The sequence below is a fragment of the Alosa sapidissima genome, chromosome 13 (genome assembly GCF_018492685.1).
Source record: "Alosa sapidissima isolate fAloSap1 chromosome 13, fAloSap1.pri, whole genome shotgun sequence".
Taxonomy (NCBI): Eukaryota; Metazoa; Chordata; class Actinopteri; order Clupeiformes; family Clupeidae; genus Alosa; species Alosa sapidissima.
The window spans coordinates 14,069,393-14,086,349 of record NC_055969.1 but is presented as its reverse complement, the minus strand read 5'-3'; the positions used below and the strand labels follow the sequence as shown (position 1 = coordinate 14,086,349).

At 42.6% G+C, this 16,957-nt stretch overlaps 2 protein-coding genes across 7 annotated transcripts in view; both read right to left on the bottom strand.

Moving 5' to 3' along the window:
- Nucleotides 1-3,233: 3,233 nt before the first annotated feature.
- si:ch211-202f5.3 lies at nucleotides 3,234-5,425 on the bottom strand. Its single transcript, XM_042058722.1, has 2 exons — nucleotides 5,241-5,425; nucleotides 3,234-4,591 (listed from the first exon to the last, which is right to left on the bottom strand). The coding sequence occupies exon 2, from the start codon at nucleotides 4,437-4,439 to the stop codon at nucleotides 4,161-4,163; it is 279 nt and encodes a 92-aa protein (XP_041914656.1). The 5' UTR covers nucleotides 4,440-4,591; nucleotides 5,241-5,425; the 3' UTR covers nucleotides 3,234-4,160.
- A 1,963-nt stretch (nucleotides 5,426-7,388) lies between these two features.
- pisd (phosphatidylserine decarboxylase) overlaps nucleotides 7,389-16,957 on the bottom strand; it is a 30,508-nt gene continuing 20,939 nt past the window's right edge. For all 6 annotated transcript variants that reach the window (XM_042058719.1, XM_042058720.1, XM_042058717.1 and 3 more), the window contains 5 exons: nucleotides 14,433-14,669; nucleotides 13,901-14,039; nucleotides 13,196-13,345; nucleotides 12,361-12,521; nucleotides 7,389-9,790 (listed from right to left, as the gene is read on the bottom strand). In XM_042058719.1, the coding sequence (XP_041914653.1) occupies nucleotides 9,566-9,790; nucleotides 12,361-12,521; nucleotides 13,196-13,345; nucleotides 13,901-14,039; nucleotides 14,433-14,669 (912 nt within the window). In that variant the 3' untranslated portion in view covers nucleotides 7,389-9,565. The remainder of the gene's footprint in view (nucleotides 9,791-12,360; nucleotides 12,522-13,195; nucleotides 13,346-13,900; nucleotides 14,040-14,432; nucleotides 14,670-16,957) is intronic.

The following is a 16,957-nucleotide window of genomic DNA, read 5'->3' as shown; positions in this document are numbered from 1 at the left end:
AAATCAATTCTAAAAAACAGTAGAGGGTGAATAATCAATCAGGTGCGCTTGCAATGACTGAAGCAGGGACTGAGCCTGTGGTTCTCAGTGCATAAGGTAAGGTAAGGTGCTCTGTGTGATGGTGCAAATGAGTAAGTCAAACAGTGCAACAGTGCAAGAATAAAGTCTATATATCTATGTATAAATAACTATATTAAGAAAGGTATGTGGCATGGAGGGAGGGGTTGTGCATATGTGCTAATACAGCACGCAAACAGTGAGGCAGAAGACAAATGTAAAGTGACTAGTGGACAGACAGTTCAAGACATTGGAGGTGGTGAAGAGGCAGACAGACTATGCGGAGAAGTCTGTTTCTCCTCTTCCCTTAAGTGATGCAAACATTTTACATAAATATTCTGATTGTCCTGATATGGCTTCATTGGAACCCATGCGCAAGTCTGTCTGTTGTATAGTGTGGACTGGAGAGGCCAGGAGTCATATGGTAACTTTTTCAGATGTTCACATATTCAGCCCATTCCATAAGATAAAGACACTTACAATCACATTATAATGAGGCTATCTACTGCTTACTGTAATGAAAAATGATAGCAATGTGTGTGAGTGAGAACATTTTTCCCATGCCCTCATCTCTCTCTCTCTCTCTCTCTCTCTCTCTCTCTCTCTCTCTCTCTCTCTCTCTCTCTCTCTCTCTCTCTCTCTCTCTCTCTCTCTCACTCACACACTCACACACTCACACACACACACACACACACACACACACACACACACACACACACACACACACACACACACACACACACACTCTTTCTGTCTGTTTGTGTGTGTTTAAAGTGAGGAATGCTGCTTATCTGCATACTGTTATGACGACAGCACTGTCAAGTCTTCTCCAAGCGACTGATCACTATTCTCTGACAGCTCCTCCTACATGTTGTTTGGGAAACGCTACATGTCATCATGAGATTGCAATCAAGTGCTCACTTAGTTACATTTAATTTTTATTTCATTAATTCACTATGATGCTGGATTTGCAGTGACGTCTGAAATATTTGAAAGTGTCCTTATTCTCTATTTTTGGTCATGACCTAATGTTTACACTGTCAGCAAGGCTCTGGGTGCAGAAATGCTATCCTCCCCTCACACACATAGACCAACACACACAGACAGACAGACAGACACACACACACACAGAGAGAGAGAGAGACACACACACAGACACAAAAACACACCCGCCAGATCAAAAACAGTTTTAATGCCTTTGTGTGCTTAACCTCTGTTTGTCCTTTTCCTTTCCTCTGTGGCTGAGCTGTTCTGTTTCCATGGATACTCCCCCGCTCTACAAAAATCACTCGAGCCACCTCTGAAGGTCTGACCCAGCATCATATCAGGCCACTGGACAAAGGCAAGGCCAACAATACAGAGGCCATTATATTTACATTAGAGAGTCACAAACGTGAGTCAAACACCCAGCATCATATCAGGCCACTGGACAAAGGCAAGGCCAACAATACAGAGGCCATTATATTTATATTAGAGGGTCACAAACGTGAGTCAAACAATGGAGCTGGTGTATGTTTAGACTGTGTATCTAGGAACAAAATTAGTGCAGATACAATTACACAGAAAGGGGGGGGGGGGGTGTTTGTGTGTGTGTGTGTGCGTGTGGGGGGAGGGGGGGTGGTGGAGTAGAGAAAGACAAGGCCAGTTTTACCTGTCCTCCTTTTTCAGGTGAGCAGTTTCCTCCACCAAACCAAAACCTGTGCCATGCACGCCAGGTGGCTCCTCTGTGACCATTGAGTGTGTTGTAGATAAAATAAATATGTTGAACTAAAACTATACAAGAATGGACCATTGTTTAGTTTGCTTTTGTGCTCAGTTACACAACAGTAATGTCAATGGCATGTCCTTGTTGACAAGACACACCCAAATGAACACAGTATGATGACATCCAATCTTAAGTGGCTATGCTATGAATCACAAATATATTTGTGATGATATGGGCATGTACTTTTACGTACTTTGTTACTCAGTCAATAGCTTTGAATGTTAATAATACACACCCTCGGGTCTGCTAGACGGTATATTAACTATAAACCTGTCTTTGACATAGTTGACAACTATGCTATTTTTACCTTTTATCAAATGGATGTACCACATGAGTTGAACATTGATAGTCATTTCTGAAAACAAGGAAACAATCAAATGCAGGTGAAACTCAACTCCTTCACTGTTCTGACTTGCCAAACTAGAAAGAACACCAATGCAGGGCAGCAACTTGTCTTTGCAAACCTGTTCTGCAGCCATGTGACTGCTCTTGCCAGCCTGTGACAGACAATTATATCATTATACTCCCTCATAGCAAACATACAGAGCCGGACAGTAATGGAGTACATTTACTTGAGTACAGTACTTGAGTACAATTTTGAGGGATCTGTACTTTACTCGAGTATCATTTTTGGGGAGTACTCATGACTTCAAGTACATTTGAGAGGCAAATATTGTACTCTTTACTCCACTACATTCCTATCATAACTGTGAGTACCCGTTACTACTTCTAAAAAAAAAAGGAAAAAATAAAAATCTCGGAAACCCTCAATTTGTTGTTTCTCTCTGATTGGTACAGCCTATTAGCAATCACCTTCAGCTTTCCGCCAAAGTCAACTCCATGTTCAGACCATGGACGAAACAATGGATGAAGACGCAGCAGGTCCATCCCGGGAATGTGCCAACCTGTGGCCCCACCTCGCCAGACTATTTAAATTTTCTGAACAAGTTAATGATAGTTTTCGTTTCAAGTGTTTCAATTTACAAAATAGCATTTTGTATTTGAAATACGTATTTTAAATACATGTATTAGAAATACTGACCATCCCTGGCAACATGGTAAAAAGATGAAAATGACTTGATTTTACTTCCAATTCATTTTACATTCTCCAAGGTATTAACACTAACATTTTTCATAACTCCATGTAGGACGTTTCTGTACATAAATGTAAGCACTGTGGCAGTAGTAATGCAATATTTAGAAAATGTAGGCTACTCTTGTACTCTTGATACTCAAGTACTAAGAGTAAAATGTAGCAAAGGGTATCTGTACTTTTACTCAAGTAATGAAGCTGTGTACTCTGTCCGCCTCTGCAAACATACCAGAACCCTAGAAGGACCCATGGCTATGAGTGGAATAGTGGCTTTAACTTAATATGATCAATTAATCAATGTTAGACAGCCTGACATCCTAGTGTGTAACAAATATCCTTTTATTATAACAACTGATATTGTGATGAACAATCGCTCAAGTTGCTGTGAATGGCCTCGACAGTATGCATCTCCAAGCACTTAGATATGGCCCCTCTTTTTGAATTTAATTCCAGGTATGAGAACAGTCTTAGATTCCACTGATGGAGCGGCTCAGCTCTTCCTTCCTCAAGTCCTTTTTAGGAGGCTTGTCATCCTTTTAAGGACAGGTGAATGCATGTGTCCTCTGAAGTAGGCGGATGGGACGGCGGTGGAGTTCCAATGGCTGGGGTGTGGTCAACTCATCTGACAAGACACCCAGAAACTGTGAACCGGTCAAATTCCTTCATTCTTCGGCTACAACCCCAAAGTTTTGTGAAAAGTCCATGTGTACTTTCATTGAAATCAGAGCACACAGTATTCCCATTTCTTTTGTGTTCTAACAATAGTATAGGAACATTGATAACATGTTGTGCACTTGGCAGCGATCAAAGGCTGGACCCAACAGTCCTAAGCATTTGTCTATTAAGGTGTAAAGTACTGCACTTCTCCAGCCACACCCTAATAAAACACTTTTAACAATGCAAAAATGACCAGTCTTGAGTATGGCCACAAAGGTGTTCTACAAGGCACTTTGAAGATAATAAATAAATACCCTACCCAAGTACAATACAGAAGTACTGTAATAATGGCATTGCACTAACTGAAAAGGACAACAGGAAAATGGCTTGACATATTGGTAATAACCAACTCATCATATTCTCCCTGGAGTCCAAAAATAAATAGTCTTTGTAAGGACCCTGCCATTGGGGATGTCTTAGACTCTTGGCCTTTCCTTCATGGAGAGGATAGTGGCACTGTCCAAGCTCCCCATCCCCAGATCTTCCATAGTCTCCCAAAGAGCTTGAGGCCCAAAGGTGCTGTTGGCATCACTTCCGTCGGCAGCGGTAGCAGCAGGCATTGCAGCGGCCCACCTGCTCATCGTCCTCCTTGACGGTGTAGTTGCCCTCCCCTCCGTAGGGTGGTGGGTTCTGGGTACCATTCTTGCCCTCTGTGCCGTAGATGGGCACGACGTTGTAAGGGTTGGCGCCGTTGTTGTGTTCCAGGGCCATGGGGTTGATGATGATCGTGCTGTTTTCGTCGCCGGTGCGCAGATGGGCGCGTGGAATGGTCACGCTGCCGTATGGGTTCTCTAGGGAAATATTCATGACGACGTTGTGTGGTGTACAAGGCCTGGCACGGTCAGATTACCCTGTCAGGACAGTAGAATGTTCCGGTCTCTCACACTTTCCCCAGCACTATGCTTTCAAGCCAAAAGAAAATAAATTTGGTGTTGGTGTGTGTATATATTTGTTGATTCCTGTGGGCACAAATAACACATGAAGTTAAAACACATAGATGGATAGAGAGTTAAGATTTCTTCACTAATCCACAAAGGGAAATTAAAGGCAAATCAGTGAGAATATTGGTTGCTGGTTATGATGAACTCCACAATCTGTGTATTTATTTATTTTTTTAAAAACATCAAAACTGAAGACCAGAAATGTTGGTCAAATGAAACAAATGAGATTGGGAATTACAAAGGGGATTACATAGAGGAAAATCAACAAATCAATGGGAACGAGTACAAATCACACCAAACACTAAAACAGCATTGAGTTGGTATCTTTTTCATTTCCTCTGTTTTGACACAGCAGATTGAAAATGTTGAGCTGTACTTGGCGTTGTTCTGTTACACATCAGGAGCAGATACATCTGTGTCAGGGGCCCAGGCACTAATCTCACAGATATCCAATCTCTTTATATTCCCAACAAGATCAACCTCCTCCATGATGACTATTGTTTTGCATGTAACATCTTAAAATTGTTTACATAAGTTGGAATAAGTTCAATACATTTAAACACACAATCCAAACACTGTCCAATTTATCATGTGTACATAAAGTGGGAAAATAAATAATGAAAGTCTTAAAAAGCCTTACACATGACATTGACATTTAAAAACTCACCTTTAAGGTTGTGGCTGAGTGAAAATGTAGCAGGAAGCTCCTGTCATGTCTCTGCCATATGGTGCTGCTCTGTATGGCTCCTCTGTGCCTTGGTCGTAGGTCTTATCTACAGCGCACCTGTGGGACAAGGGCACCACACCTGTTCTTCTCCCTACCTAGACTGAGGTGACCACTGCGAGGAGTTTGTGTTCCTGAGAGAGAGAGAAAGGGAGCGTTTGGCCCCTCCCTATCCCTGTAGCATTGCTCAAGCTGCCGAAACCCGTGGGGAGGTGTGGTGGGAGTTGCCTGAGTCAGTTCAGGAATGTCAATTATTCTCTCTCTCTCTCTCTCACTTAATTTCTGCCCCTCTCTCTCTGCCAAACTCTTTTGCATGCCTTTCCCAAATCAGGTGCAAGTGTGCTCGTCATGGCAATGACCCCCTCTACCTCACCTACAGTCACCTCCTTTCAAACACACATATACACACTCAAATGACCCACACATGTACACACACCACACACATATACAGTCTCTCTCTCTCTTTTCCTCTCTATCACACACACACACACCTTTCTTTGTCCTGTTGATTCTACATGACATTGAGATTGTTCACCCTTATAAAGACTCAAAAGGCCATTCAACCAAGTCTGTATCGGGTACCCAGATTAATCTCTTACAAAACCACCAAACAACAGCCTCGGGTCAGGGAAACATGTTTCAGTCCTGACTGACATTTCTGTCCACAGGAACTGGATTGCCTGCATAGTCTCCACAGTGTCACTGTTGTTTGGCAGTATCGCTGTGGTGATGTGTCCCCCGTTAAAGATTAAGCCTGTTCAACAAGCCTCCCCTTGAGTGCACTTGAGACGGCCGGACCTGCAGCCCATTGTTTAGACAGCACATATGTGCTTTACAAACATTTACATTCTACCAAGGGTACTTAACCAAGGAAAGCAGGTGGAAAGTGACTAAGTGAGCAAGCCAGAAGCTATAGTTGTGAGATCTTTGAATCTCAAACTAAAGAATTTCAGACATTTGACAACTCTCTGGAGAAGTTTTTTGAGTTCGAGGTTTAGAGGAGGCTTAAATGGCAGCTTCCCTAATCTTTCTTATTGTTCTAATGGTATTAACTGCTATTGTGAGGAATAAAGAAAGGTCTGTTGCCATTTCCCTGACCTGGTTTCCAGTGGTAAATCTCCTTAACCCTTAAAGGTGTAGGTTTTTGAACGTTCTAAGTTCCACAACAATTGAAGGTTCTAAAATTCTATGTTGAATTCAATGAACCCAGATATTCTTTAGAACGTTCATTTCTCAACATTCCCGTCACACCAGTACTCCTTTAAGGGTTAAGGGGGAGGTTTTTTGTCATAAAATAAAATCCCCTCAACTGTGCCTTTAAGTACTCCTATAGTGCAATCCATATGATCTCTTAATGCTAACAATGAATAGTCACAAGCAAATAATGTTTTGCTGTATGAAAATACATCAACCAGGTTCATTGGTGGTTCTGCGGAACTTGCCTTTGTTTACACAGAGACAAAGAATTGTCCGACATGTCTGACATCTCATGATGTACCAGCTGCAACAATGTGGTGCACTGATGCAAAAAAACAACAACATGACAACATATCCAGGGCAAATACACTGATCTTGTCAGTGCAGCATGAACAGCCACCAGCAGAGGGCGAATGTGGTACAAACACTGGTCTGTCGAGGTGGCCTACCCTCCTGTCCTTGCTACTGGTAATACCAAAGCTCTTACATTAATGACAATTTGACCCAAATTCTTTGTTATGCATGTCGATTCTGGGGTCAGTTGCTTGCTCATATACAATGTCAGTCTTGAATAAAATGAGTGGTTGGGCGGTTGTCAGAGCATTATCATTCCCCCTCTTCTTCCAGATGAGGAAATTGCAGTAAGTGCGTGTTGCCTGTGAATTTCCACTGCCAGCAGGGAGAGCAGGGGTTGTGTGTGCTCTGATGGAGCTTTTGTTATGACTACTGTATGCAGACCCACTCAGTCTCTGTTTCAGTCTCCAACTCTCACACAAACACAAATCTTAAATTAATAGCTAAAACTATATACACGCATGAAGAAATGCACACATGTAGGCACACGCAAACGCACACGCACGCACACACCCACCCATAAATAGATAAACAGACAGCTTGCGAACAACATTTTTATTAAGAATACGCAAAAAAATTATTATTAATGACATTTCTTGCATTTAGCACTACTTTGCCGTTAAAATCTAAGCAGTGTTAAATGAGTCAAATGATTCAAGTATCTTACAATTTACATATAAAAACAGTTGCGTGCCGCAGGCTGGACCCAGAGCTTAGGGCCCGGCATTTGGTTTGCGACACTTCTATAGAACATAGCGTTCGGAACTCTGCATTCCGCCCAATCACATTCCTCAATACCACCGCACCCCCCCCCCCCACCCCCCACCCCACCCCCCGTCTCCCTGGGCCGGTCCCGGCCCACTGAGTTCAGCGAGGGCCTGGGTCAGTCAGGAGGTCTACTAACGATAATGTCCGAGACAGACGGGAGTTTGTTCCCATCCGCTCGGCCACCTCCCTCGCACTGCCACCACTGTGGGTGAAGTCGTTACTACAAAAGTGAGCTCCAATGTGTCCAAAAGAGGAAAGAACAGTAACAAACAAACCAAAAAACAGTAAGAAAAGAACAAAAAAAATCCCTGGCATTTTTTGGCACCACACACAAAAAAAAGAAAACCAGTGAAATATGACGGGTAAAAGATAAGCCTTTTGAACATTGAAGCCCTCAGTCTAGGTGAACAATCATTACGCAGATAAGCCATTCCCAAAAACATCATATGGTTCTGGAAAAATAGATTCTTTTGAATTTCTCAATCATTCATAGTGATAAATAATGTAAACCACGTTTTACATCAATTTCTTTTTCTTCGCACCAAACCATACTTTTGGTATTTTTGTCGCCTCAACTTTGTCATATGTCTAGATTGTTGCAAAAATTGCCGATACATCCAATCTTTTCCCATCCATTTCAGAGCCATCATTTGCAACTACTTTTGCTTAGTACCATCCACAGAGCTACACCTTCACCCTTTTAGGCCTACACGTGTAAACTGTTGATGTATAAATGTTTTGTGTTTTAGTACAGGCCTATTTCACATAATATGTGTTTGGATAACGGAAACAAAACAAAAGAGTCCTGCACGTCTATTGCTAGAGATCGAATACATTTGGCAGTGGTGGTTGCTAAAATACGGAGGTAACTTTGAATGGTTTTCTCAGTTGACGCAGAGTGCTGCGGTCTGGGAAAGTAAGTAACAAAAAAATGGAGGCCAACAACATGAAAAAAAAAAAAAAAAAAAGGAGGCTGATTTCCTAATGGTCCGCTAGCTGTTCTCTCCGTGTTGTGGATGGAGGGAGGGTGAAAGGGTGACCGGCGGAACACGGGAGCGAGGGAGGAAGGGAAACGGAATAACAGATGGTAAGAACAGAATGAAAGAAGGCTGGTTGTCTCGGCATGGTACATTCCACCGATCGGTTTTCTACCACATACTTGTATGTGTGTTAGAGAGTTAGTGCTAGAGCCCTATTCACATGCAAGTAACTGTGAAGAGGTCTGTTCTTATTTTTTTTTTGCTTTCATCATTTTGTCTGACAAACTCAGACAATCATCCTTCAACACATAAGATAGAGAACCCCTACTCCCCAGACAAAAAGGCAATATGGGTGGAAAAAAGAAAATAGAAAAATAGGTTAACCAAACAGCTGGATGCCATTTGTATGTTAACCAGACAGCCAAAACACCTTGATGGTCTTTCCTCTTCCTTTAAGCGTGTAATTCACAAACAACAACAAAAAAAGCTTTCAGCAGATTACAGAAAACCTCCAAAAATGGATGGGGAGTCCCAGTGGTTATAATGCAACCATGGTGGCTTGGGAGTGTGTGTGTATGTATCTGTGTAAATGTGTGAGTGTGTAAGTGTGTGTGTGTGTGTGTGTGTGTGTGTGTGTGTGTGTGTGTGTGTGTGTGTGTGTGAGTGTGTGTGAGTGTGTGTCTGTGTGTGTGTGTCAGCATCTGTGAACGGCATGTGTAGTAACTTTAGCTAAAGTGTAATTCGTAACACCTCTCTGTGCAAATCTGTGTTAATCTCAGTGTCCTTTTTTTTGTTTGTCACATCACCTTCCCCTCTTCTCTCGTCTGCACACACACACACACACACACACACACACACACACACACACACACGTACACACACGTACACACACATGTCCAGTGTCCCAATCCATATTCCTCGGGCAGTCTTTGTGGACTCGACTCAATGCCATGCGACGTACAGCAGGCCTCACATTGTCCCCAGGGGCTCTCCATAGCGGATCTTCTGGCCTGCCTTCAGGTTAAAGGTGAAGTCTTTTGGCGCCTCAAACAGGAGGACGATAGTGGAGCCCAGGTTGAACTCGCCCAGGTGCTCGCCCTTGCGCATGCTGATGCCCTCCTGGTTGTTGTTGGACACGTAGCTGAAGTCGTTGAAGGAGCCTTTGCTGTAGCGGGGGAGGTTAGTGCGTAGCTCCTGCACCGAGAGAGAGACAGAAAGAAAGAAAGAAAGAAAGAAAGAAAGAAAGAAAGAAAGAAAGAAAGAAAGAGAGAGAGAGACAGAGAGACAGAGAGAGATGGTAGTGAGCTTAGAATGTGTTTATCCCCATGGAAACTAATGCTCAGACTTTGCCATGGCTCCAACAGAACATTCGATAACAAATCAGTTAAGTGCACTCTTAAAGACAAATGTTATCGTAAAGGAGAATTACGGCAATCCCAGTCCCCTGAGTGCCAAACAGTGCTTTAATGCAGTATTACGGCCGTTTCTGAGACTTACCGAAACCTCTATCCATTCTAGATTTTAAAACACAGAGGGACAAGGGGGATTTGAGGAAAAAACACTGAAAGGCACCCCTAAGGCCATCCATGCCACCACATCTCACTGAACGAGGTCATGGAGCCTTCTCTCCTTTAAGTATAAACAAAAAGGGAGAGACATGGGCTGGCAGCGGCGGCTGGGTCAGTCAGGCACACGTAAACAAAGAGAAGGTGATCCCCGGCAATAAACCCTGCCGCATCATGTCACCTAATGACCTACATCTTTACATAACGATCGGGGTGAGGGCCTGAGTCAACTCGATAGATTAAACAGTCTGCGGTGAAAACGAGGTCAGTAGTTCAACTTCTGTGCTTGTACTACGCTCTCATATCCAACATGTATTAAGTAAAATCTACAAACTGTATTAAAATTGCATTAGAACAAGGGGAGCTAAAATGCCACAAGACTAAAAGACAAGTGCAAAAAAAAAAAGACATCCCTGTTGCTCTTGGTGGAGAGACTGACAAGAGGGATTCTGCTCGCTTGACTGGCCTAAGCTTAACACAGCGGATGCTCACTCGGCTGTCGAGCTCTTATTAACCCCCTGGCCGGCCGACGATAATATTGTGCGGTAAGAAGGTGGGTTGGCCCTGGTCAGACAGGCTTTTGGATCAGTGTTGTGTTAATGGAGCCGCGTTACCTCACACAGGAAGTGTTGAGGTGAGAACGCCTGACACAGTTTCTCAGGAACAGGAGTAAAAGAAAGCACTATTGTTACTTGTAAGACGGCTAATATGCATAAGTGGAGTGCTAAAAATGTATCTGACGGATCCATTCAGCCACAACCAAAGCAGGATGAGAAGGGTAAAGTAGCTTGATAAGTATAAAGACTGAATATAGTGATGACTGGAGATGCTACATACTATTCTTTTGAATGTTCATAAATCGAAGCAATGCTGTACAGTATGAAAGGGCGTGAGTAGTATTTTGTCAATTATAAGGATTCCTCCAGCTTTCTTAAAGTATATTAATAGTTTTTTTTTTTTCCAAAAAGCTGCTGTAATAAATGATCCTTTCTTCATTATTGGCCATTGGATGCATTTGTTTACCTCTTTTGGCTCTGACCAGTGTCAACAAATGCATTAAAACATCCCAAACCTAAATTGAGGTGCACAGATACACATCCACATGGGACACATCTCTATCGTTCCTTTGTGGTAGTTCAAGAAGGATTGTTAAATAGTGATTACTACTTCCTGAACACCAAGTTAACTTACTGCACATTGTTGACGTGAGTACTGATTGGAAACTGAACTTGTCGGTCAGTCTTAAAATAACTCAAAGCATTTTAAAAGTGCTCTGGCCAGCCAAGACATACTGCTGGGGAAAATACCCTGGACTGGGGACAACACTGACAGAGGAGATTTGTCTGTTTAGCTGTCGAGTTTCAAAACAATTGACCTCTGCCAGTTTTACAAATTCCACCATTAATTATTGAGCAACTGCTGATGGCAAGAACAGCTTAGCCGAAACCAACAAGTCTCAACACCTTTATTGTGACTGTCAAGCACCTTTATTGTCCTACCCTGTTTGGGAAACAAAATGGCTCCAGTACTTGTTTGCACAAGATGGAAATTAATGGAAACAATATAATTTGGTTAGGTAATAATATTATCTCTTCATCAGACTTCAGACATTCTAGCTTTGACTATCAGTCTGGTCCATGTTGTATCTTCAAGGCATATTGCACAGCTTTTCTTATCCCATCTTAAAATTCACTCAATAATTCATTCTGATGGATATTTGAAGGTCAAACTATTAGCTGCCATGGCAATAAACTATGTAGTTCAGTAATGTGAACCTGAAACCCCACACAAAATGTAAGACGACCCTATACAGCATGGCATCTCCAAATACACGGCCAAAATACATGAAAGCACCTCACTGTTCCCATTGACTAACACACACCAAACAGCAAACCATAGACTGCCCAAAACATTGCAGCTATTTGTAGAGTAACATGCTACATGCTCACTGGCTGCAGTAAACAAAAGAAACAATTCTGTTTCCTGATGCACTGACAGAAATCTATTTCCTGATACACTGACAAAGAGTTTCTCATCCTAGAAGTGAATTCACCACCCTGTCACTGAAGCTGCAGCCATCCAGTAATTGCACCCGACCCATTCCTATGGCCCTACCAGCAACAACTATCAGCTGGTCTGTGCCGCTATGAAGGTCGTCTATTTCAAGCCGAGACTAGTTCTAATGTGGGTACTACTGACCTTGTCGAAGTAGATCCGGATGGACCCGACGTTGGTGGCGCCCACGGCGGTGAGGGAGAAGAAGCCGTGAGCCCACTCCCCGCTGAGCACCACCCGCTCGTTGTGGCAGAAGAGTTCCTTAATCCAGCGGGCCACGCCGGGGTTTACAGACATCAGGGACCCTACCGGGCACACAAGCACACAAAACCAGATCACGAACGGAACCAGCACTGGCACATACAGAATAAACACAGAAAAACAACATGGTATTCAACACATGGTGTCCAGAACATACTGAAACTGGGAGAATATTTTCTTGAAGGTCTGCTGGCATCACACCAAGAACAATAACTATAACGATAGCACAAAAAAGTATCACTCTAGCTAATATGAATGACACACATAAAATAACGATACCGACATGAACAATATTGTCGGGGTCACTTTTAGTTATTGTTATAGATACCATTCTTGGTGTGAACTAATCAACTACTAGGTGTGAAAGTGCTGATGACAATTGTTTCCCCTCTTTGGGAAGGGAGGTGGTGACTAAAAAAACAGTTCATGGTACAACCTGGGGAGGCCAAACATTAGTGGTGCCAGTGGGTCTTAGGGGTAATACTGACATTTTCACAAATTAGTACCACTCAAAGTGGCAAAACAGTTTAGAATATTTGCCATCCTATATATTTATGCTTTTGGTATGATGATCCTGTCAAACTTCTAAAATTAAAAACCTCTGGATCCAGGTGCAAAATATATATTTTTTTCATTTTGTTGACATAATAGAGACTTTTATGGAGGGGATTTTGGACATCTCTGGTATGAGCAGAAGAACGGCTAGGGAGACCCTCACCAGGGAAGTGTCTCCGGTGGGCCACCCTCCAGTCCGTTGGAGAGTGGAAGCAGTGGTAGTCCCCTGGAGCCAGGTACACCACACAGTGGAAGAGTGCATTGCCCTCCTTTGTCACCAGGAGGTCCTGAAAAGACGATGGATCGTCTTCATCTGTGGAGAGAAGCACACATGGAGATTTCCATTTCCGTTATCTATTTATCCTTTATTTATCCATGTGAGCCAAATTGATGTCAAAATCTCCTTTCTGTCGGAGATGAACACATTTTAGGTGGAGGATTGAAAGGAAGACATGGAACAAAGGAAGAACAAGTATATTTGAGGGAAATTTGAGGGTGTGGAACAATCCAGGCTGTTCTGACTCAATGGCCTAATCATAGCTTGTTGTATGAAGATGATCTCTTAATCTCTTTACAAGTTCTTTAGGCCAATTTTAAAACCAAGTGATCCTTCAAGAGGACATTCTTGAAGACCACCCACCACAAGTGGCCAGATAAGAAAGGAAAAAGAGGCCAAGAAAGAGGGAAGAAAGTGAGATAATATCATGTGAAGCAGAGGGAGAAAAGAAAGATAGATGGAAAGGGGGAGAGAGAGAAAGAGAGAGAGACACTGGGAGAGCAAGAGAGTGAGTGGGTGGGAGAGAGAACGAGAGAAAAAAAGGTTGAGTGAAAGAAAGACAGAAGAAGAGAGGGAGAGAGCGATACTCACTTCTGTTCAGAGCTATGGTCTCAGCGAACGTCTGAGGCCCAAGGAAGGTCTCTAGAGAGTATGTGACCCCTTTCACCTGCTCCACCTCACAGTTCTTCACACGCCCAAAGTGCAGGATCTTCCCATCGGCTGGGCTGATCTGGGGACGGATGCCAAACACACAACCAAGCAGTCAAACCTCCATGACTCACAGGGATGGGAAAAGCTTGTGTGACGCTGGAGAGATCTTCATTCCAACCAATATAATCTACACCAGCTAGAAACACACAACTTTTTGTTCCCCAAAAATCAGGCCACATACAGTACATGATACGTCACTAGAGATCTCTAATAAGAATGGCTCTTATTTCTACATAAAACATAAAATCATCCTTTCTTCACAAAATTGGCAATACAAATGAGGTAAGGATTTGATTCCCATAGTTTTTCCTTTCTTCTCAATCCTTACCTTACACAGTCACAGCTCTCACACACAATGTCTCTCTCTCTATCTCTCTCTCTCTCACACACACACACACACACAGCCACTCACCACACAATGAGAGTCGCACACCGGCCGTGCCTGTGGCTTGAGCTTGCGTCGGAAGAACTCGCCCAGGTTGCGGTAGTGGTGCAGGTCCTCCACGGCCGCTTCCTTCATGTTGACCCCAAACGTCCAGATGTAGAGGTTATAGATCGGCTTCCGGAGCCAGGTGGGCAGGTCTACCTGGTTCAGCCGACCCCAAGCCCTGGACAAGAGCCGCGTGGGAATGGTCTTATAAAGTGCGACCTACAACAGAAGAAACGCACAAGGTCATTAAAAAAAAAGATATAAAGGAACAAAGAACCTACAAAGTGTTGTGGAAGGCAGTGTCTACATAGAAGAGTCCATAGTTCTACAACCTTGCTTGTATGGACCCTTTCAAGAGAGTTCCATTATCAGCATCATAGTTGTCCCCACAAGACTTCCTTTTTAACATTCCATATGTTATCTTAATGCAGAGGAAGTAGATTGGGGCCCAAATAGAACGTTCAAGCACTGTTTTTGTTTACCTTGTTGAAAGGGTCTATAGACCCTTTCAAGAGAGTTCTATTATCAGCATCATAGTTGGCCCCACAAGACTTCCGTTTTAACATTCCATATGTTATCTTAATGCAGAGGAAGTAGATTGGGAACCAAATAGAACGTTCAAGCATTGTTTTTGTTTTTATTGTTGAAAGGGTCTATAAGTATTGTGAGGACTATAAAGTTAACACCAAAATATTACAACATAGAACTCTTTTAGCTCATGAGTTAGCGTGTTCTAAGAAAGATTCCTAATAGGACCCCGGTGAAAATCTCTTGTCGTTCTTAACAAGTGAATGTTGATAACAGCACCACAGCTCTGGAGAACTCAAAAGAACTATAATAGGTATTCTGTGTCTTACTGAACCATTAATTATTTTAAAACCTTTAGGGGAAAAACAAGTTTTCCTTTACCAAAGAGTGTTGCAGAATGGCCTCAGAAAACCTCATACACAATTGTGAGCATTAAATGTATTTTCGATCAATAACTATAATGAATGCTTTGTCTTTGCTCCTACCCCAGCAGCAGTTTTGTTATGTTTTAGAAACAAGCACTAACATATTACAATCCTTCATCTTATTCAACATTTGTTGGCATCAGTCAGCTCACTATTTGAGTTTTGAAGCCAACTGTTGACTTTTACAAATAGGCAATTTAATAAATGTAAAAGAAAATAATAAAAAATATTTTCCTGATTGCATCTGCATTTGTAACAGCCATGTGGTAAACAATTTCCGACACAGACTGTGTGATGATAGAGAAAGAATATCTTTTTAAATGTATTTTCTTTAATTGTATCCTTTATTACTAACCTGGGGTTATATTTTGACCGAGCAGAAAGAAAATTCTATCCTTATTTGAAACCACATGAGGACCACATACAGGGTTCCATTTTGTTTCGCAGGCTGTTTTGTCCAATCACAGACCAATAGCACACTCTCAGGTGCACTCTGATGCTGCCGGGTAATATGAAGTGATAGACCATCTGCCACCTATACAGCGAGCCCAATATGAAAACCATCTGGTGTTCCTGTTTGCGGGCGGGCTAGTATCTGTGATACAACAGCGTGTGTGTCAGGACCACTGGTGGTGCTTCACACAGGTTAACAATAAGGAGAGAGGATGTGCTGAACTGAAAGGCAAAATGTGCGCATAGGCTTTAATGGAAGCACTTAATTATAATGATACAGTACTTCATTAGAATTTGAATTGATCATTCTCAACTCCTCAAATATGCAGATCACAATTCTGGCAATTCTAGATTGTTGATACTTGAGCTCAATAGCCAATGAAATTAGTCTCTTCGCCATGCTCCAGAAGCAACATGCCGATTGGCTGCAATAAGTGTATGGTTTGGTCCAAGCCACCATGTTTGTTTCCCATTTGCAGAGCCAGAATAAATCTGGGTACCAGATTGTTTCATTTTGAGAGAACACATTGAACAGAGTGTTAGAGGAGCAATCTGCTGAATTTGACAGAAAAAAAAGGTAATTGAATTAGGATCTCAGCCCTTTATTACAGCTTGTTGAAACAAGTGTAATGTTGATTCCACCCTTAGGGTACTCTTGCCCATAACTACTCCACCTAAGTGCATGAGATGGAATCCAGCCTTGGCCCCACCACGCCCTAATACGGCATACAGTATTGCTTAATGTCCATCGCATTTTGCTGATAGCATTAACATGGCTGTGTGTATTTAGCCAAAGTGGATTAATCAGGCTTCGGCACCAGCTGACAGAGGAACTCTTCTCAGAGGGCTTAGGCTTGTCAGGGTTTTGCAGCCCTCCGACTGCCCACATCCAATTTTCTGCGCTTCCTGTTCTCGCTCAAAAGGAACATCTCACATGCTCCACACGATTAGGCTAGTTCTGTGTCAAAAGCCTATAAATATCTGTTTAGTTGGGACTTTTAATGCACTCCTCTCTATTTCTGGGGTCCTTTCAAAGGAATAAGTTATCACCCAAAAGGAGTGGTGTAACTCTGTATTTCCTCAGAAGATGTTCTGAGGTGA

What these genes read in the sequence shown, in the direction of transcription:
- si:ch211-202f5.3 (XM_042058722.1), bottom strand. Translation starts at nt 4,439, where the DNA reads ATGAATATTTCCCTAGAGAACCCATACGGCAGCGTGACCATTCCACGC.